Genomic DNA, 22,610 nt, shown 5'->3' on the forward strand with positions numbered 1-22,610 from the left:
AACAAAAAATAAGGGGGTTAACATGACTTCTGTAGTTCACATATGAAATCCTGTTTTAACAAGTTGGACAAACAACCACCATCAGATATTGTTATAACATTAGGGTCTCGGAGTGTTAATTTTTTACAAAGTTTTTGAGTAGACGAAATGCAGATTTCTTTTTAAAATAACATCAGCAAAATTAACACATTGTGGTATACACGATAGAGCTGATTTATTAAAAATCTTCAACAAACATGTTAATATTGCTAACATTGTCCATCACAAAGACCTTCAAATTGGCTTTAAAAAGTACATGGAGAAATTGACCAGAATATGATTGTATGTATTTTTTAAATCAAAGTGCTTCTCACACTCAAACTATACACCGATTAATTACAGATCTCTGCTGGTTATCCAGGGTAAAACATCTATCGCCTCTTGTTTTCATCTATGTTAATTTATTTCTGCTACAACTAGTAAGATTTCTGTAATCTGTTAGTGGTTTTAAATCAGTTTTTTTTTAAAAAAATTGGCAAGTTTAAGATATGTGGACTTCAACTGCTGGAATTCCCCAGCCATCATCTCCCCATTTCCCCACTTATAGAAAGAGTTTATGCTGATATATCACCTCTAGCTTGATTATATTAATTCAAGTGTATCTCCTTTCTGTTTCAATTGTTGCAGGTTATTACACAATGTTGTTTTTGAAAATAGTTTAGAAACTGGTAAATCCAGCATAGTGGACCTGGAAGCAGAATTGGTATCAATGGCATAGTATCAGCCAGTTCATGTTGCCATATTTTATACTGCATGTTGAAAGGGTTTACTCTGCACCCCTTCACTAATATCAAAGCCATTTTGTGTGTTTATTTATGCCAGCAGTTTGAAGAAATATTGCAAGTAGAAACTATATAAATGCTTAAAGTGTCCGCTTCTCTCTTTTTTAAAGGAATGAGTGGAAATCCACCAATTTGTTTCATTGAGGAAAGAATCTATACAAATCTATTAAAGAAACTTTTACATTATATCATATGTTACTGTAGTGTATTTAAGCTCCATCTTCCTGTCTTATCCTTACCAAATATTCACATATTCTTAAATCCTAAACATTGCCTTAGAATTGAGTACAGTACTGTAGATTTATACTTGCTGAACTCAATGATCTTTCACACTCTGACAAGAATAACTCTTTTAAAAGAAAGATGGTTTAATCTATTTTGTACAGTGATACCATGTGCATGCATTTGTGGTTTCTCCTTTTTTTCAGAAAGTACTTTTTCAGTCAGGGGAAGAAAATTGATTTCTTAATTACATTGCTAAAATGAATCTGTAGAAATAAAACATTATGTTCCACTCTTCAAAGTTAAGAGCACACTACTTCTCCATGTTAGTCCTTGAAAATAATTTGTCTTGTTTGTAAAATAGAGGGGCTGATTATCCTGCATGGCAGAAGATCAGACAGAAAGTTGAACTGGTTTCTGTTCATTAGCAGAAGAGAATCAACCAGCTGTATTAACCATGCTGGAAACACTGTACTACCACCTGCTGTCCAGAGTAACCATCCCCTTTCCTGACTTCTGGAACACCAATCCCCTGAGATCAGGGAATCTTTAAATATATGTCTGTTTTCACGGGATGTGGGTGTCAGGAGGTTAATGAGGCCTGTGACACAAGTGCTATTGTTGTGACTACTGGTGTCCTCAGCTGCGACTAGATGTACATTCATTGTTACTGTTTTTCTAAATTTTTTAAGTATCTTTGCCACCCAGAGTTGCTGAAGTTGTGAGATGGGCAGCCATATAAACCAATTACAATAAATAATAAGTAAACCCCTTTCAGCCAATGTCCCATTTTCTCAAGAAAGACTCTAGTGCAAGGTATTGGTAAGCAAATTTGGACATGAGAAATAAGAAAGCAGAGGGAGGGTGATCTTCTGTTCATCTTGCAAAGTGATCACAGGCTACAAATTCTTGTTCTACGTGCAGTATAGTATTAAGCAAGGCTATAATGTTGAGGAGAGAGCGTAAGGTATAGACCTCTTTTAGGAAAGCCAGGTGTGTCTCCAAGGTTAGGGCTATGCTTTGAGCACTGAGGTTTGTTTCTTTTGAGGTTCAATTGCAGCTCTTATCTAGTGTGCTGCACAGATTGATCTGCTATGTTAATACTAGTCTCTATGTTTAATTCTTTCTAAAAAAAAACCAACAGAAATCGCCTGCCAAGAAGCTGAGCCATGCCATTAGTAAATCTCTTGGTTGTGTACCCACTAGAGATCCTCCTCACCCTGTATATCCGGAACAGCCAGAGAAGCCCCTTGACCTTGCCCATATAGTGTGAGTATATATCTTCATTTAAATATGATTTGTTCTGTTTGGTTTGATTGCTTTCCTGTTGGTCAGGTGGTATACTCTGAGTCTTTTTTCCCCTTTGATATACATGGTGCTTGTGTTTGGGAGAGATCTAAAAATGAATTAAGCTTTAGGCTTTTTGGAAGAAAAGTATAATTAAGATTTGGGTATACTGAAGCATCAGCAGTTGGTTTAATGAACCTTCCAATATTGATTATCAATTTGAGGCAATTAGTTCCGTTTCAAATATTCATATTATCTTAGGACTTGACTCTAATTTATTACAGGTAGTCCTCGACCACAATTGGGCCCAAAAGTTATGTTGCTAAGCAAGCCAGATCTTAAGTGAGTCATGCCCCGATTTATGACCTTTTTTTGCTATGGCTGTTAAGCAAATCACTGCAGTTGTTTACTGAATTGTATGGTTATTAAGCAAATCTGGCTTCCCTCATTTATTTTGCTTGTCAGAAGCTGGCTGGGAAGGTCACAAATGGCGATCACATGACCCTGGGATGCTGCAACTGTCTTAAATATATGCCGGTTGCCAAGCAACTGAATTCTGATCACGTGACTGTGGGGATGCTTCAATGATTGTAAGTGTGAGAACCGATCATAAGTCATTTTTTTCAGTGCCATTATAATTTTGAATGGTCACTAAATGAAAAGTTGTTAGTCAAGGACTACCTGTAGTTGGTTACATTTAGAATTTTAATTATATATTTGTTTTTCTGTAGCCAGCATTTGTAAAATTATGTCTTCCCAAACCATCTCCTAGAAGAATGAGAATGTTATGATGTCTCCCTTATTGGCATCTCTTTTTCCAATGGTCACTGTGTGAGGAAAACAAGAACTATGGACCTATTGCTAAGGGTGTTACATAATTGAACATTGCTTAATCTTCACAGCTATGTGCCTGAGGGAGAACCAATACAGAATTAGAATCCAAAACAGCCATCTAAATTAGGCCAAAAGTCCAGTTCAAAGTCTTGTTCATATGTAGCCAACCATAAGGCATTAAGGGGCTTTCTGCCTCAGGCGCTGAAAGTAATGTATTTATACTGAATATGTACCCATTATGACAAGTATTGATAGTTTTATTCTACATGAGGTTTTCTTAATCCCTTTAATGTTGTCCGGATTAGTGAATCTTGCTATACTTCGTGATGAATTTTATAGTTAAACAGATCAGTTTGACAAACTTTCTTCTATCTATGCCGAACCCCTAGTTTCATAATCAGTTTAATATCTACTTACAATATGACCATGCTTAGCTATATGCTAAGGTAAATAATACAATCCCAAATATGTAACATTTCCTTTTTGAAGATTTACTCCAGAACCTTCATCAGCTTGACTGCTCCTTTTTGCCCTTTTCAAGTTCTATTACCTTTTTTTACAAAAAAAAAATCAGAACTGTAAATAGTATTCAGTATACCATGAAAATAATTTATTTTTCTTTTGCACCAAGCAGTCCACTAAATATCATGATTTCTTTTATGTCATTACTTAGTGGTGGAATTTGGATTGGTGAAATTGGCCCCAAATTTCAGCTTGGTTTACTGAACTGTATTTACCATTCTAATGTCCATTATCCAGCATGGAGAGGTATTTTTGTACTTCATTAAATTTTTGTTTTAACCATCGATAATTTGGTGTTATCACCTAATGTACTTTCTTCTTGCTCACCTCTTTACAATAGTTACCTATATCTATTCTATGCTCAATTTTTAAAATATAAATGATATTAAAATATAAATCATATTCATACGGTGAGCCATCTCACACAATATGACTCTGGGCAGTACACAGTAAAATAATGTTAAAAGAGAATGCCATTAAAAACTTGTTATTGTTTAAAAGGCTGAAGTAAGAGTGTTACAATATTAACAATGGAGGTACTTCAGGAGATCAACATTTTCTTGAGCCCCTGAGGCCTGTTAACAGAGCCAGGCTTTGAGCGATTTCTAAAAAGACAGCAGGAAAAGGCCCAATCTCACCTTGGGAGAGAAGATGATCTATAGAGCGAATGCCACAACAGAAAAGGTCCCTTTCCTGGTTCTGCCAGATATAGCTGCTTCATAAATGGTACCTGCAGCATACCTCTTCTTCCAGATCTGATGGGATGGGCATTTGTAACTGGGAAGAGGTGGTCCCTCAAATAACCTGGTCCAAAGCCATGAAGGGTCAAACATCAAAACCAGCACCATGAGTTGGACATGGAAGCAAAGTGGCAACCAATGCAACTTGAGCAGCAGAGGTGTAATGCATGCCACTTTAGGGCGCTGCTGCATTCTGCGCCAATTGAAGATTCTGGATACTTTTAAAGGGAAGCTCCATGTAGAGTGTATTACAGTAGCCAAGTACAGTAGCCAAGTACACCTCAACCAAGAGGTGATCAGGTTATGAATTACTTTGAGCAGAGCAACAAGATCGAGGAGGGGGAAGCAACTGGCACACGACACAAAGTTGTGCAAAGGCCTTCCTAGCCATGATGGCCACATGTCCAAGCACAAATTACAAGTCTAGGAAGACTACCAAGATATGCGCTGAGTCTGTTTAGGGCAGTGCAATTCCATCCAGTACCATAAAAACATAAAAAACTGACGGTAAAAAAAGACCTAGTGGTCCATCGAGTCTGCGGTGTATTTTCCTCACCACATGGAGAGGTGAACCGGCGACATGCCAAACCTGCCTGTGCACGTGCAGAGGCTTAGGTGCATGCGCTCGCCTCTGCCTCTGCATGAGCACAGGCAGGTTCGGCATGTTGCCGGTTCGCCTCGCCCGGCCGTTCTGTGCGGTGAGGAAAATGCATCGCTGCCTGCCAAAACCAAGCTGGTAACGTGGACTCTCATGCTGCTTGCAGCATCCCCTCCTCCGGAGTGCATGGGGGTGTGAAGAGGGTGGCGGCCATTTGCTGGTCCCTTTCAGGGGATGCCTGTTTTCCTCCCTCCCTCATTACAAATATCTTCCTGCCACTCTGCTCTTAACGCTGTGTGGCTCTTGTCCACCAATTTACAGTGGCCTTTCAAGCCATGGCCACTGGCGGAACAGCCACCAGCAGTGCTGGTGGCCTGTCCCCCTCCCCTTGTCCCTTCCTGGGCACAGAGGGTGGGAGGGAAGGAAGGGACAAAGAGGGAAGGAAGGAAGGATGTTAGGAAGGAAGGAAGGAAGGAAGGAAGGAAGGAAGGAAGGAAGGAAGGAAGGAAGGAATGTGAGGGAGGGAAAGAGGAAAGGAACGAAGGAAGGGACAGTGAGGAAAGGAAGGAAGGGACAGTGAGGAAGGGAAGGAAGGAAGGAAGGGACAATGGAAGGGAGGGAAGGAAGGGACAAAGAGGGAAGGAAGGGAAGGAAGGAAGGGAAGGACAATGAGAGGGAGGCAGGGACAATGGAAGGAAGGAAGGAAGGGACAATGGGAGGGAGAGAGGGAGGGAAGGAAGGTGCCCACGCCTGTCTCACCCCCCTCCACCAGAGCCCCACGGATCCCCCCCACATCCCCACCTGCACACCCCACAGGCATCCCACAACCTGAGTGATGAGCTGGCCGCCCCCCCGCCCCCCCCGGCCATTGACTTTGCTTGTCAAAAAGTTGCAAAAGGGGATAACATGACCCTGGGACACTGTGAACGCCATAACTATGAATCAGTTGCCAAGCATCCGAATGTAAATCACATGACCCTGGGGATGCTGCAACAGTCATAAGTGTGAAAAATGGTCATAAGTCATTTTTTCAGTGCCGTTGTAACTTCAAACAGTCACTACGTGAATTGTTGTAAGTTGAGGACTACCTGTACTTTATCATTTTTTTTCCTTTTGTTTTTAGTCATCAAGTTTTTGACACCTTGCTAGGCGACTGGTGGTCACTATTATTATTATTTTAATCCCATTTATATCCCGCCCTTCTCCGAAGACTCAGGGCGGCTTACAATCTAAGCACAAATCAAATGTGCTTAGCAATAGCCTTCATTCTATGTATATGCCTGCTTATTAGGGCTTTCGTCCCCCCCAAGCGGCATTATTACAAAGTCAGCTTATTGCCCCCAACAATCTGGGTCCTCATTTTACCTACCTCGGAAGGATGGAAGGCTGAGTCAACCTTGAGCCTGGTGGGATGCGAACCTACAATAATTGCAGGCAGCTGGTGTTACTTAAGGAGGCATTAGCCCACTGCTCCACCAAGGCTCTTATCTTACCTAGCAGTTCGAAAGCACGTAAAAATGCAAGTAGAAAAATAGGGACCAATAGGCACGGAACGCTGGGAAGGTAACAGCGTTCCGTGCGCCTTTGGCATCTAGTCATGCCGGCCACATGACCACGGAGACAACCTCGGACAAGCGCTGGGTCTTCGGCTTTGAAACGGAGATGAGCACCGGCCCCTAGAGTCGGAAACGACTAGCACACATGTGCGGGGGAACCTTTACCTTTTTACAAGTGGTACAATGGGTGAAAAGGTTGAAAAGCCCCGTCCTAGATAAGGGTGATGTATTCTTTCTCCTGGGGGAAGGGCATAGTGGCAAGACAATGCGAAGCATCCAGAAGTATCCCCCTTCCCAACAGAATGGCAGCCCCCCCAAAAATGGTTACAAAAGCAAGTATACTATAAGGAGGGAAACAATACATTTCTCTGGGGACCTCACATGGGATCCTTCTCTCCCCCATCACCACTGACTGGAATCAACCAGCACAGCTCAGTGCCACCCTCTCCCTATCCAGAAGGCTACCAAGTGGTCAAACAGAGTGAGGATAGGTGAACCACCCCTATCCCGCTCTCACTAGAGATCATGTTAAAAGTGCAACCGATGTTGTTTTTGTCCAATACCCAGGCCTGAAACCAGACTGAAAAGTGTCTAGATAATCCATTTCATCCAAGATTCTGTGAAGCTGTTGTGCAGTCTTCTTCTCAATCATAAGACTTTTTAAAATCTAAATAAACAATGAAAGCCAGATAAACCCTATCTATATTTGTTAGTTAGAAAGAACTATAAAATATTGCTAAGATGTGAGTTGTAGAACCCAAGTTAATTTTTTCAACATTGTGCCTCTGATACCTGGTAATTTTGTTTCTAATATCATTTTATACCGCCATATTAATTTTATCTGGAACAGAAGTTAAGCTAATCACTCAGCAGCTTTGTAGATCACTTCTACATTTTAAAAAAATTGTATTTTCTATTTTTGACTCTGGGTGAGGTAAGAGTCTCCCAGACAATAAATTCTGGGTGCAGTTTAAGGTACTGTCGTAATCTATAAAACCTTATATAACACAAGGCCAGTCTGTTTGCAGACCACCAGAATGGGCGTACTCTCTAGGACTCTTCTCTAAAGCAGTGCCATCTAGTGGAACCCATGAAACATATCTTCTCTATTGTAACACTTCGCCTATGGAATAACATTTCTTTGGGATCCGGACAGTCCCAACCATGGTAGCCTTCCCAAAAACCTGGCTTTTTCTCAGGCTCTGCAGAGTTAAATATGTGTCTTTTTTATAAAGGTTTTTATTGAATTTTATAGGGTTGGGGAGGGGATAAGACTAGGATAGGGATTAAGGTTCGGGGTGGGGTTAGGATCGGCATTGGGGTTGGGACGGGGTTGGGAACAATATTGGGGTTGCCCCCCAAAAAACATTTTCAAGCTTTAGCAAACAAACTATTGTCCGGGTACATATGTTCAATTAATGCTAATTAATATAACAGTAAATAGCTGTAATATATATGCTAAATGATAATCATAAACGGTATCAGTTAGTGAATACATGTCATTCTCCTAATATATATTCAAAATAACATATCAGAATCATTTCTTGCCAGTAACCATTGGTAAAATTTATCCCATGTTTTAAAATAAATTGAGTTCTCTTTCTCTCTAATCTCTAAGGTTAATCTGTCCATTTCTGCACACTCTAAAATTTTCTTGATTAAGATCTCTTCAGTTGGTAGGTTTTCATTTTTCCAGTATTGGGCAAATGCTATTCTCGCTGCTTTTAATACATGCAATATTAGATACTCATTCTCCTTCTCATACTTGGCTCCAAGTATTCCTAACAGAAACAGTTCTGGTTTAAGTTCAATCTGTATTTTAGTCATCTTTTCCAACCATGTGTGTATCTTAAGCCAGAACTTTTTCGCTTTAGGACATACTCACCAGATATGGTAGTAAGTACCTGGCCTTTGTTTACATTTCTAGCAATTATTCGAAGTATTTTTAAACAATTTAGCTAATCTTACTGGTGTCATATGCCATCTATAAAACATTTTATACAAATTTTCTTTATATGAAACTGCTTTAGTCAATTTAATATTTCTATCCCATAATTTTTGCCAATCTTCCAAATGTATAGAATATCCAAAGTTTTTTGCCCATGTTATCATTGTTTCTTTTACTTGTTCTTCTTCCATATTCAAGTTTAGCAGAAATCTGTAAAATTTCTTAATCAGGTTTTCATCTGTTTTTAATAATATTTGATCAAATTCTGTCTGTTTTTTCTAAAATCCCATTGTCTTTGCATATTTTCTATATCTTGTTTGAATTTGCAAATATGGCCACCATGCTAAGTCAATACCTTGTTGATGTAAGCCTTGTCTGTCTTTCAATTTTCCTTCCTTATCTAGGATATCTTTGTAGGTAACGGCTTTGTCATAGTTAATTAAGTTTGGGTAAGCAAAAGCTTCCATTGTTGAAAGCCACTCAGGTAGTTTAGTATAGATTTTCTACTTTATTCTTTCCCATTCTGAAAGGAGTACATTCCTTATAAAGTGATTTTGGAAGTATCTATGTATTTTATTTTTCTAGAACCATAGAAAGGGATGTCAACCAATTTGTAGGTCATGCCCTCTAGGTACAATAGTCTTTTATTTCTCAGCGTAATCCATTCTTTTGCCTTGTACATTTTTTTATATCAAAGTTTTCTTTATAGTCTTTATAAATTGCATTTATAAAGTTTTTCCCCAAGTCCATTTCCATCAACTGCTGGAACATAAATTGCCAGTTTAAGTTGTCAAAAGCTTTTTGCGCATCAAGAAATATTAATGCCATCTGTTTCCCTGGATGATTTTCATCCAAAATCATTCTTAAGTTATTTTTTATCTGTCTTTTAGGTAAAAAGCCATTTTGATCTGTATGTATGAATTCAGTCAAGAATTTCTTAATTCTTTCTGCCATTATCGAAGCAAAATTTTTATAGTCCACATTTAATAACGATATTGGTCTATAGTTTTTTATATGTGCCAGATCAGTATCTTCTTTGGGTATCAAAGTTATATTAGCTTCAGTCCACGTCTTTGATATTTTGGTCTCTAAAAAGATTTCATTGCAGAGTTCTTTCAACCTCGGACCTAATACATCTTGTAATGCTACGTAAAATTCTGCAGGAAGTCCATCTGGACCCGGAGTCTTATTTTCTTTTGTCTTTTTATGGCTTCTGTAATCTCCATCATTGATATTATCCCATTTAATATATTTCTGATATTCTCCAGGATTTTTTGCAAGTCTGTTTCTTTTAAATAAGACTGTATTTTCTCTTTAGGAACTTCCTCTGCCTTATAAAGTGCCTCATAGTAGTCTTTAATGATTTTTCTCATTGCAACATTGTGGAACTGTAATTCTCCTTTTGAGTCTTGTAGCTTATTTATCAATGTTTTTTCTTTTTCTTTCTTCAATCTATATGCTAGCCATCTCCCCGGCTTATTGTCATTTTCAAAAAAATTCTGTTTAGACTTTTTAATCTTTTGTGCCATTATGTCCATCTCAGCCAGGTTTAGTTTATGTTTTATTATTTCCATTTGTTTCTTGAGGATTTTCTTTTGTGGGTCTATTAATTGGGTTATAATTCTACTGTTATACAGCCAGACTATATAGGGCTTTGGTGTAATATTGTTATACAGTATTATTTCTAGTTTTAGATTTTGTATTGTGAGCCACCTAGAGTGATCAGATTGAGATGAGGCACTATATAAATTCTATAAACAAGGAAAGAAATCATATCATATCATCCCAGTTGTTTGATAGAGAGCCTAGTGTTAAGGAAATGTAACTTCTATCTCCAGAAATTCAGCATTTTCCCATAGAAATGATTTGTCTGTCTTTTATTTATCAGTAATATCTAGAACATCTGTTGTCACTGTGTGCCTCAGTTTGTATGTTCCTAAAGAACATAGGCAGACATTAATAGTTTCTCACTGTCTTCTATGAATAGTTTAAATTTGTTGCCTTTTGATCTGTGGTGCATTTTGTTCTATTTAGGCAAAAAAATAAAAAAAAATAAAAATCCAGTTCCAAAATGAAAGTTTTCTGCAGTAATTTCCCTTTCAGTGATTAATTACATTGACGATTCTTGGAATCGATAGAGCATTTTCTAACTTGCAATATATAGATAGGTAACTTTTGTTGTCATTTTTTTACTGTGGACACAACAGCACACATCAAAAATGAAATTTAGTTGCCCGCTCATTTATTCATTTGTAATGATTTTCCCATTCAACTCCCTTCCCCATTTTTTTTTCCAAATCTCTTCAATTTGATAATGAAAGTGTGCAACCTTCATTAGCTAAAGTATCTCAAGTGCCTGAAACTATATTGTATAACATACAAGGGAATTACTCATGACTTGGACAGAAATAGGGATGTTTGGAAGAGAAACTATGTATTATGGTAGAAACTACCGTAAACAGCATTGTGTTTTCTCAGGCTGAACTTGATGACATGATGGCTGAACTCTCTGCTTATGTTTCTTACTTAGATTTGCCCTCTGTAAAGGGAAGCATAAAATATACAGCTTACCAAGCAGCATGTTTGTGAGCACTTGGATAATTATCTAATTAACAAAGTCAGCAAGGGCTTGGCGCAAGCAAATCATGCTAGATAAACTGTGTTTCTTTAACAGTAGCTTAATAGATTAGGGGAATACCAGTATATCTGGAACTACACAGTGGCTTATGAAATTTTCCATAAGATGGTAAAATATGAGCTAAATAATATGTCAATTAAATCGACTCATGGTTGGTTGAATAAATGTGCCCAAAGCAAAGTTATTTAATGGATTTACTTCAGCCTGAAGGGAAATATCAAATGTGATGCTATGGGACTCTTTCCTGAGCCCTATGCTGTTATAACATTTTTATCAATGACTTGAATGAAAAAGTTGAGAAGACAGTTTCAAATTTGGAGATGACATCAAACTAGAAGGGACAGCTAATACTACAGATGAATGAGAGAAGACTGAAAAAAAAGATCTAGACAACCTTGAACAATAGGCTGAAATTAATATAATTGAATTGAATACAAATAAATGTAAAGTTCTGCATCTGCATAGCAGAAAAGAAAGTCACAAACCTAGAATGGCAAGGACCAGGTTTGGCAGCAGTACATGTGGAAGATATCTGAGTGTCCTTCTTGGACAGAAGTTAATCATGAGCCATCAATACAATGAAACTTTTTAAAGCACTCTTGGAACACATTAACAGGAGAAAAGAAAATCAAGATCATGGCATCCGGCCCTCTCAATTCCTGGCAAATAGATGGGGAAGAAATGGAGGTAGTGACAGATTTTATTTTCCTTCGCAGCTAACAACAACAACAGAATCCTCATCATGGGAAAAATTGTTCCATCAATGTTCTTCTGACGAGTCCCATTTGGAGTTTTGTGTCCAGTTTTGGCCACCCGTGTCCAAAAAGGACAAGGAAAAATTGGAGCAAATTCAGAAGAGGCTGCCAAGTTGGTGATGGATATGGAAGCTAACATCTGTGGGGAAGCATTAAAAAGTATTGGCATGTTTAGCCTCCAGAAAAAGATGACTGAAGGGAGATAGCAGTCTTCAGATACCTGAAGAGCTGTTACCCGGAGGAAAGAGTAGAATTATTCTCAGTTGCTTCTGAAAGCAAGATTGGAATCAGCGGGTTAAAATTACGATGAAGGAGGTTCAAGCTAGACATCAGGAAATTAATAGATCAGACACCTGCCTATATGAACTATTAGCTAGTAGAACTACAGGTAGTCCTCGACTTACCATCACAATTGAGCCCCAAATTTATGTTGCTAAGTTAAACAATTGTTAAGTGAATTTTGCCCCATTTTACAAGCTTTCTTGCCACAGTTGTTAAGTGAATCACTGCAGTTGTTAAGTTAGTAAAATGATTGTAAAGTGAATCTGGCTTTCCCACTGATTTTGCTTGTAAGAAGGTTGCAAAAGGGGATTACATGACCCCAGGATACTGCAACCGTCATAAATATGAGTTAGTTGCCAAGTATCTGAATTTTGATTACGTGACTATGGGGATGCTGCAACGGACATAAGTGTGAAAAATGGTAATAAGTCATTTTTTTCAGTGCTGTTGTAACTTTGAATGGTCACCAAATGAACTGTTGTAAGTTGACTACCCGTTGTTAGCTAATGTAGCAAGCAAAGGTTTCACTGTAGAGATGTGCTAATATCTGCACTTGCTTATGATTCTGTGAAAATGAGCAGAGAGACAAGTTGGCACTGAGGTCACTTAGCAATTATTATAGATCTCTCTAGTTGTAGAGGGCATAAGGGAATGGCCTTGAAGGTCAGCAGAATCTTTATTAATTTTTAATGTTTATTTATTTAATAAGGCTGCCTAACTCCATCATGACTCTGGGTAGCATACGAAAATAAAATCATAAATAAAAAATAGAAATAAAACCATAGGCATAAAGGAAAAGTCCTAATCAATCATTCTAAAAATAACACAGCTCGGCAAGACTGGCAGACCAATCGTAACCCAAGGCCTGCAGGAAGTGCCACCCTTAAGATTTGTTTTGAACATGTCTGCTTTCCCTCCTTCCTAGATCAGTAAAATGAGGACCCAGATTGTTAGGGGCAATATGCTGACTCTGTAAACCACTTAGAAGGGGCTGTAAAGCACTTTGAAGTGGTATATAAGTCTACGTGCTATTGCTATATAGTACAATATATGTATGCATGCATCGCTTAACTGGCTGACTCATTCATTCATCCTTTCTGTCATTCCTATTCTATTTATAAGATACCAAGACTACTACTAAATCCAACCCACCAACTTCTGTAAAACATAAAAACATGGACATTGTTTTTAGCATTGAAGCATGCCCAGCAAGATATGCAGAAAGTAAACAACAAAATCATTCAAAACAATGAGTAAGAGCAGATTGGAAGTGTGCATTCTCCATTGTAGCACCTGCCCTCCAGCACAGCACCTGCTCAGACTCCCACCCTTCAGACGTTCTGGCAGTTTCTTAAGACCAAACTCTGTTCCCAGGACAGGGGTTTGGGATTGCCTCCGGCAATTTTTCCCTGGTTGTTATTTATCTTGTTTTGTTCAGATAATCATGTTTCTTCTTAAAACGATGTATCCTTTTAAATATTGGAAGCCAGAGTCCAATAAATAGATAGATAGATATTCAACAGACATAGCTATGGTAAGCACTGGACAGTGCTTGACATTCTACTACAGATAGTCCCCGGGTTGTGATGGCAAATGGGACCAGAACCTCTGTTTCTCTCATAAAGTACAATGTCAGGTGGCCCCATTGCTTAGTGATAGCAATCCCTGCCATTGTTATTATTAAGTGAGGATCATGGCTCATTAAGTGAGCACCTCTTTACAACTTCCTGCCAGTTTCCAACAAGCCAAATCAGTGGGAAAGCCAGCGGAAGGTTGCAAGTCCAAGGTAGCTTGCAAGCAGGCATGCAGGCAGGTAAGTAGCTGCTGCTGGGTGAGGGAGGAGCACATGGGTGCACAAGTGGTGGGGAAATATAGTTGTTTGGGTGTCTGCTGCCAGGTGGGAAATAGTGTGGCACGAGCACAGTGGGGCTTCAGATGGCTGCTGCAAGGTGGGAGAGGACACTTAAGTGTAATGGAATGTGTGAATGACCTTGGGGGATGAGGAGAAGACATGCTGCCTAGGAAACAATCAGACAAGAGGGAGAGGAGACCCCAGTGGATTAACTGTCATAGGAAGAAACTGAGGAAAAATCTGCTCTAATTGATCAGGCTGCAATAAGAGGTGGGGAGGGTTGTACTTTCAAGATTGATGTCAGTCCTCCTGAGTAAACCAGACAAGAAAAGCTACATTAAAAAAAATCTTGCAAGTTCAAAGCTACAAACTTCCCACTACCACTTTTAACCACTTGATCAATGGCAGAGGAGACATGGTGGAATTTTGGGTGGTTGCTGTCTGGTGGGAGAGGGTTGTGAGTAGCTGGACGGGGTGTGAAAGTGGGGGAGACTTACCTGAGCAACATACAATCTTCCCTACTGCTTCCCCATTGATTATACTTGTGGTAAACCAACAGGGAGAATTGCAAATCATGATCGCATGACTGCAGGACATGGTAACCATTGTATGAGCCGGTTACAAAATGCCTAGATTGCAATCATGTGACTGCAGTTGCTAGGATGGCTGGACTTTCAAGAACTGGTCCTAACCACTTGTTTAGCACTGTTGTAACTCCAAACAGTCACTGAATGAGTGATCATTAACCAAAGATTGCCTTCAAAATTTCAGCTTTTAGGGGAGCCTATAAGCAGGTGCTGACAAAATCTGCTGCAAGCTTGCCCATCCCACTTCAGAAAACTCCAAAGTGATTCTAATGTTCACACCTAACTGTAAAATGAATAAATAAAATCCTAATTTCTAATATCAAAAGTGTCACCCATACAATGGGGGGGTGTTGGACATTCATGGAAGAAATCATATAGGTATTTTTAAGACAAGAGGGGTTAGAAATGTGAACCTTTAAGGGAATCCTGGATGATTCTTGCTGCTATTCAAGAGACTGATGAAGAGATTTCCTCGCTTCACATAAAGGTGTTATTGTATTTGCATATGAGTAATCAAGACATTTCCTCCCTGGATAACTCTCTTACCTCTGCATCTGCAGAACACAGTTTTTGAAATTCTCTTACTGTAACTGCCACAAAGAAGGTTTTCACTATCTTGCTTTTCACTCTGTTTAAAAGCTCTTGATGACTTGATGAGGTCAGAATTTCCTTTCCCCCCCCTCTCCCCATTTTACCTTGAAAGAGTTGAGAATACTTAAGAGGCAATGGTCCATATTCACAGTTACCTAACCATGCTAATTGATATTACATTCCGTTGTTACTTTCATAATTTGTGAGAGACCGAGTCCAAGTCCTACCTTAGCTATGAAAACTACGTATGAAAGCCAGCTGGGTCAGTCACTCTCTCTCTCTCTCTCTCTCAGCACAGAGTTGTTATTCTGGAGAAAATAGGAGGAGGAAGGCTCACTTCCTTGAGTTATTTGTAAACACAATAAGGTAGAATACAAATAAATACCTCAAAATGCTTGTGTTTTGGCCTTTAATTTTGATTTCACAATCATTCTTCTCAAGATCCTATGCAAAACTTTACTTGTTTTCATGCAGTGAATCAGTAATTTGCACATTTTCTTGAATCCGCCTTATTAGGTACAGATTTCTTTTTTTCCAGTTTTGTAGTCTACATAGTCTTGTTCCAAAATTGATTGACACAGAACTGATGACATTTTCTGTTGGGAAATTCCCAGCCAGGCGAGGAGGAGGAGGAGGAGGAGGAGGAGGAGGAGGAGGAGGAGAATTCAAGCAGGGAGTTAGCTTTGAGTAGTTCTGCAGCTGCAAGAGACCTAGGACTGACCCCCTGGGTTCCATGGTACCTTATCTGTTTGTTCGCAAGAGAAGGCAAGGAGTCTGGGGAGATTCTTGTACTATAAGTAGAACACAAGAAAGTCTTGACCCTTCAGGTGTGGATCTGACACTTTAATTGCTTTGTTTCATGCTGCTTTGAAGTTCAATAATTGGTTTATGTTTCTTGAAGCGGTAGATAGCAATAAAAATAATTATCTTCACAAAAGTCTATAAGCCTATCTCTTCTTGTGCTATGCTGTTTTCCAGGCTATCTTTTCCTATGATTCCAAGTTCTTTCAGAGGGTGACTCTGAATTTCCCTTGCTCCATCCCATTACTGTACATATCTGTGTGGTATGATTTAAGTATTTGGCTTAGAGAAAGAACGTACTATGAAAAACTAGATTTCTCCCTTGCTAACTTTTTTAGATTTGATGGATGATACTGATAACATCCAGGCATAAGGCTAACCCACTCTTTGATTTTATGAATTCAAGCCTTGGGCTGTTAACCGACTTATTTCTTCTTTCATTTCTCACACACGACTGCACTTCTCCTGGTTTTGGAATTAATTAAAAAGGATCATAGCAATGGAAGAAATTTGAATTTAAAGCATCCTCAACAAATATTTAAGCTTTGCTTCAAAAAAATCTAGTGAAGTGGACCTAATCTTTTCCCTGTTTATATTTTTCCATTTTGTGCAAATCTAGAAAACTGTGGTTTGCACAGCCATAGTTTAAATGAAAAGAGTTCCCAGTCTTTGTTTATGGACATATGTGTTTTCTATAAAGACCAGAAAGGAATTTTGTAGTAACTGAAGGCCACTAAAAAGCAGAGACATCACCCTGCCAACAAAAGTGCATATAGTCAAGGCTATGGTCTTCCCAGTTGCAATGTATGGCTGTGAAAGTTGGACCATAAGAAAGTCTGAGCACCAAAGAATTGAAGCCTTTGAATTATGGTGCTGGAGAAGACTCCTGCGAGTCCCTTGGACTGCAAGGCGATCAAACCAGTCAGTCCTACAGGAGATCAACCCTGACTGCTCTTTAGAAGGCCAGATCCTGAAGTTGAAACTCAAATGCTTTGGCCACCTAATGAGAAGGAAGGACTCACTGGAGAAGAACCTAATGCTGGGAAAGGTTGAGGGCAAGAGAAGAAGGGGACGACAGAGAATGAGGTGGCTGGATGGAGTCACTGAAGCAGTAGGTGTGAGCCTAAATGGACTCCAGAAGATGGTAGAGGACAGGAAGGCCTGGAGGAACATTGTCCATGGGGTCGCGATGGGTTGGACACGACTTCGCAACTAACAACAACGAATGCCAAACCAACTTTCAGTATTATCTCTGAATTGGTCTGTTGTATATCAGTACCTTTAGCAAACTGATCGTGTAATTTGTTAAATGAAACTAATAAAACAAGCAGCCACATCTGAGGGTAATGTTCTAATGATGTGATTTCTGCATTTTACTGATGAACACTCATTAACTTAATCTTAGTTTAGGTCATGCTAACCCTAAATTGTCACAAGATTCCTTCTTTCTGTTCACATTGGGTAAAGCCTTAAAATGTATATGATACCATATCTTTTGTTAAATGGCAATTTTATGATGGAGGCAAAATTTTGAAATCATTCCTTGTTTCCCAAGGATGAAGTGGAATAATAGGTTCATAGGTGAAAGATATAATCAATCTGAATCTCAGTGAATCTCTGATGCAGTGTTATTTTGATAAACTAGAATGAAAGAAAGCCAGAAAAGATCTTTAAATCCTTTAAAATATTTAGATACTTAGTGTAGCTTAATGAAGTACTGATGACCCATTCCCATCCTGTTGATAGCGTATTTTCAATACAGGAGCTTAATGGGTCTTGTAAATGCCAGTTAATGTGTGAGCACTTTCCAGAACATGCTGAAATCTCAGATGGCTATAAAACAGTATAACTGAGCTAGAGAAGAAGGCCTCATTTTCATCTGATAACTGCCAGCTGGGTTGGTGGAATTATCATTATTCTGTGGCTATGTAACAATTCCAGTCTGAATTTCTTGAATATATACATTTACTTATTTCAAGTCCATTCCAGCACTGTCTACTCTTATTTGGCAGCAGCTCTCCAAGGCTGTTTTTGAACTGAGAAATGTTTTTGCTCCCAGGAATTAAACAACCAACATTCTAACGTTTGCATAACACACTGAACTTCTAAACTTAGGTTAATAAAACACAGATGTGCATTAACAAAACTGGTTAATGAAACACAATTACTACGCACAAACAATAGTATAGTATAATATAATGGCCCAATTAACACAATATGCTAAATCAATAATTGAGTTGTCATGCCAAATCACAAAACTACCCAACTAATCAGGTGTGTGGTATGAAGCCAGCCTGCATGAAAAACAGGTGATCTCTCCTTGAATTGAGATTCTCCCTATAATCTTGCAGGAGAGGCTAAAAGTGACCCCTGGGCCACATGCTGATTTCAGTCATTTGGCTGTGACCCTCATAGTCCTTCCAAAAAATTATGTTTAATTTTTCAGTTTGACATTATATTAAACCTTATTTGCTCAACCCATAAATTAAATCAAAGGCAGTTTTTTGTTCTACTCTCACCTCATTTTTACTTTTGGGAAGGCAACCCCTTGCATAGTGCTGTCCTTTGTCCCCAATGATGTTTAAAGACAGAATAAGTGTATGGCAGTTGTATAGGCTGAATAAATAATGGTTGCACTCTGGAGCTTTAAATCCACGAGACTACAACTGAAGTGAAAATACAAATATTTGGATAGAACTGAGACTTTAGGCTTAGGCTTCTTCATAGAGACAAGAACTGGACTGCACACATAAATAAGAGACAGCCAGTTTTATTTTCTGCTAAAACTTTGTCGACCTTACTTATGTTCTTAATGTTGTGCTGACTTTGGCACCTTCTCTGGAACTAGCCTGCTAATAATTTGTGAAGCCCAAATTTAAATTAGCTCCCTTGAATGTAAGGTAACTTCTTTTTTTATTTCTGTCCTTATTTTCATCCTCTACCTTCTCTATTTTGCTTTCAAAAAGATTCCGGGCTGTCAAAGAAATTTAATTTTAAACTGATGTAGATGAACTTCTGGCCGAGATTTGTGTGGTCTGATGTCAGAACTCTTTGTTGTTTTGTTTTCTGAGAGGGACTTAAATTCTGTGGTAATCTGGCAGTTACAAGGTTCAGTGAAAACCTGTAATTATTCAATAGAACAATAACTATGGTTTATATATTCCTCAGTAGGTTTCCTAAGAATCTGTGGAAGTAAAGACTAACAAGGAGCTTTCCCTGCCTTTTTTTTTAAATTGGGTTTATCTACAAAGCATTTTAGGTTATTTAAAGGGGCACTGCAGAAATGAATTATTCCATCAAAAGAAAAGTTAAAGTAGAAGCTGCCTCTGGCTCTCGCTCTCTCTCTCTCTGTGTGTGTGTGTGTGTGTGTGTGTGTGTGTGTGTTCCCATGTTTATTGTTGAAGGCTTCTCTTCCTTTCCATTCACCTTGACTGTGCAGAGGGACGCTAGCTAGACAATGAAGAGGGAATTACTTTGTCACTGAACTGTTGTGATGGTACCTGCTCTCCCCTGAAAGCCAGGCTTTTGCATGTATAAGTTCCTCCATCACGTGCCAGTTCTGTTTCCTTGGAGACAACAGTGGAGGAGTGTCTTTGGATGCCTCTTCGGCAAAGGAAGGCAGAGGCTTTTGCGTTGAGCACAGAAGGTTTGCTGTATTTACTTGCTTCTGTTTTTTTGTTGTGCCGCTTTAAGGCAGGAAGGTTTTTGCATGCACTTTTAGAGACTTCCTCAATAGCCAAGCAAATAATCTTTGAATGCTATTGATAAATTCTTACCTTTTCCAGTAATTCTTAGTAGCTCATGGTTATAGAGATGGATGTGAAGGATGAAGCTGTAGTAAAAGTTGCCGGGGCTTCCTTCCCCTCTAGCTATACATAGATTACAACAATGGCTGGAGACATGGGGATTCACTCAAGAGTGGTTTAATGGAATAGCTGCACAAAGCAGTAACTTCCTGCATATCTAATTTACTCTAATTTTAGAGCCAGGTTTGAAGTGTTTCAGGAATGAAGTCTTTGTGAAATAGCAGTTCATAGTCTCCTAAGCAGGCTTGGAGCAGGTGGGAAAGCAATTAGCAAAATACAAGGTCAATTGTTTATATTTCCAGTCAGCAAAAGGCAAAACTAATTCTTGGAAGAAAAATGAATGTAGATATTAACACTTGACATGAGTTAAGGAAAAATAATTCAAATGATTAAATACAAATGGCAATTTAGTGATCTCTGGTTTTTCCCCCTGTATCTGTTCTGTAGTGGATGCATCAATAGTTTACCTTCTCCTATCCACACCACTACCCCTCCTTTTTTTACTTTTTGGACATTTCGTAAAGCTGATGAAAATTTTAATCCATACTTAGTCCTTGTCTTTGGGATAAACTAACTTAATTGGGTTACCTTGTTTGTTAGCTGTAACTATAATCCTGTGTGAATATTTTTATTACTAATATTATATAAGTAGTAATATAACAATATGTGTGTGTGTGTGTATACTTGATCTTTTAGCAATAAAAACTGTTTTAGTTTTTCTTATTCCATCCCAGTGTTCGTTTAGTGTGTGTGTGTGTGTGTGTGTGTGTGTATCTGTGTATGTATATATTTGTGTGTGTGTATGTCTTTATTATCTTGTTGAAATCTTGGAAATCTGGATGCTCTCCTCTTCAGTGGAATTGAGTTTGATATGTTTGGTTGGATTACTGACGTGTGGCTTTTAAAACCTTTTAGTTCTGCTATCCAATGACAGATAGGACCATCAAGCTAGTCTAAGTGCAGAAAGCTGCTATCTGTCTGTTTCAGTGAATAAAATACTGCTCTGTTCATAGATCACTCTGATAAGCTCATGTTAGAGTAATGTCAGATTTTCTTGTTTAATGGGTAACTTTCTCAGCCCATACATCTCTCCTTTTTTATATTGCTTAGTTCTCTTTCCTGGTTAATTCACCAACTGTGATAACAAAAAGTTTTGATGTGAAGGATTCCAGAAGATAGACACTAAGCTATTGCCATATGCTGTACATACATTAAAAGGTTAGGATTTTAATCATGCCCTGAAGCCTACTTTCTTGACTTTTTTTTTACATCTTCCCCAAGTACCCCCAAAGGAGGTTTTGTGTAAGAATTGTTATGAAATGGGCATCTCTGTCCATCTAGATGTTGCTCCATATGCCTAATTCTCAGTAATACCTCAGGATTCTATTGTAGTTCCCTTATATTCTGTATATCTAAAATACCATTTTTGCGTTCTCCAACCCTGGGCTTTCTGCAGCTGGTAAGATTTAGATTTAGATTTAGATTTTATTAGATTTATATACCGCCCTTTTCCCGTAGGACTCAGGGCGGTTTACAAGGTGTTTAAAACATCAATACAATACAAAAATTAAAAAACAATTAAAAATAATTAAATTCGATCCCTGAAGTAAAAAAATATAAAAACCCCAATTAAAAACTCTCAGCCTGGGCCGGAAAGCTCAAAGAGCCAGGTCTTTAGATCCCGGCGAAATGAACAAAGGTCGGGGGCAGTCCTAAGCTCCATGGGCAGCTGGTTCCAAAGGGCAGGCGCACCCACAGAGAAGGCCCTCGCCGGCAGTCTTTTACCAGCGGCACCTTGAGAAGGCCCTCCCTGTGGGAGCGCACAGGACAAAGGGAACTTGATGCCGGCAGCAGGTGTTCCCTCAAATATCCCGGACCCAAGCCATTTAGGGCTTTATAGGTCATCACCAAGGGACGTGGTGGCTCAGTGGGTTAGGACGCTGAGCTTGTCGATCAGAAGGTCGGCAGTTTGGTGGGTCGAATCCCGAGTGCCGCGTAACAGAGTGAGTGCCTGTTACTCGTCCCAGCTTCTGCCAACCTAGCAGTTCGAAAGCACGTAAAAAATGCAAGTAGAAAAATAGGGACCACTCTGGTGGGAAGGTAACAGCGTTCCATGTGCCTTTGGCGTCTAGTCATGCCGGCCACATGACCACGGAGACGTCCTCGGACAAGCGCTGGCTCTTCGGCTTTGAAACGGAGATGAGCACCGGCCCCTAGAGTCGGAAACGACTAGCATGCATGTGCAGGGGAACTTTTACCTTTACCTTTAGGTCATCACCAGCACCTTGAATCTCACCCAGAGGGCAACCGGAAGCCAATGCAGCTCGCGGAGTAGAGGTGTTACATGGGAGTATTGGGAAACCCCCATCACAACTCACGCGGCTGCATTCTGCACCAGCTGAAGCCTCCAAGTGGTCCTCAAGAAATACTGCATGGCCCAGAATAATTTGTACCTTGACCAATGTCAAAAGCAAATGTTATGAGAGGAAGAGTGAGTTTGGTGGATTAAAGCAGGGGTTTCAAACTCGCCACGTCACGTGACGTGTCGTGATGTATCATGACTTTTTTCCCATTGCCAGCAATGGGGTGGGCGCGGTTTTCCCATGACGCATCCGGTCCGCAGGCCAGCAGTTTGACACCCCTGGATTAAAGCAACTGGGGTAGAAACCAGAAAGCAGTAAGTTCTGTGCCTGCCTTAGGCACAAAGCCAGCTGGGTGACCTTCGGCCAGTCATTTTCTCTCTCTCAGCCCTAGGAAGAAAGCAGTTTCA

The 22,610-nt window shown here is 39.3% G+C and overlaps 1 protein-coding gene across 1 annotated transcript in view; it reads left to right on the top strand.

Annotated features, from left to right (window-relative positions):
* The window catches only part of DTNB (dystrobrevin beta), a 131,540-nt gene that overhangs the window by 38,421 nt on the left and 70,509 nt on the right, over positions 1–22,610 (top strand). Inside the window, exon 9 of the mRNA XM_081315041.1 lies at positions 2,188–2,312. Coding sequence (XP_081171167.1) covers positions 2,188–2,312 — 125 coding nt within the window. The remainder of the gene's footprint in view (positions 1–2,187; positions 2,313–22,610) is intronic.

Source organism: Vipera berus (assembly GCF_964194415.1).
Source record: "Vipera berus genome assembly, chromosome: 1".
Taxonomy (NCBI): Eukaryota; Metazoa; Chordata; class Lepidosauria; order Squamata; family Viperidae; genus Vipera; species Vipera berus.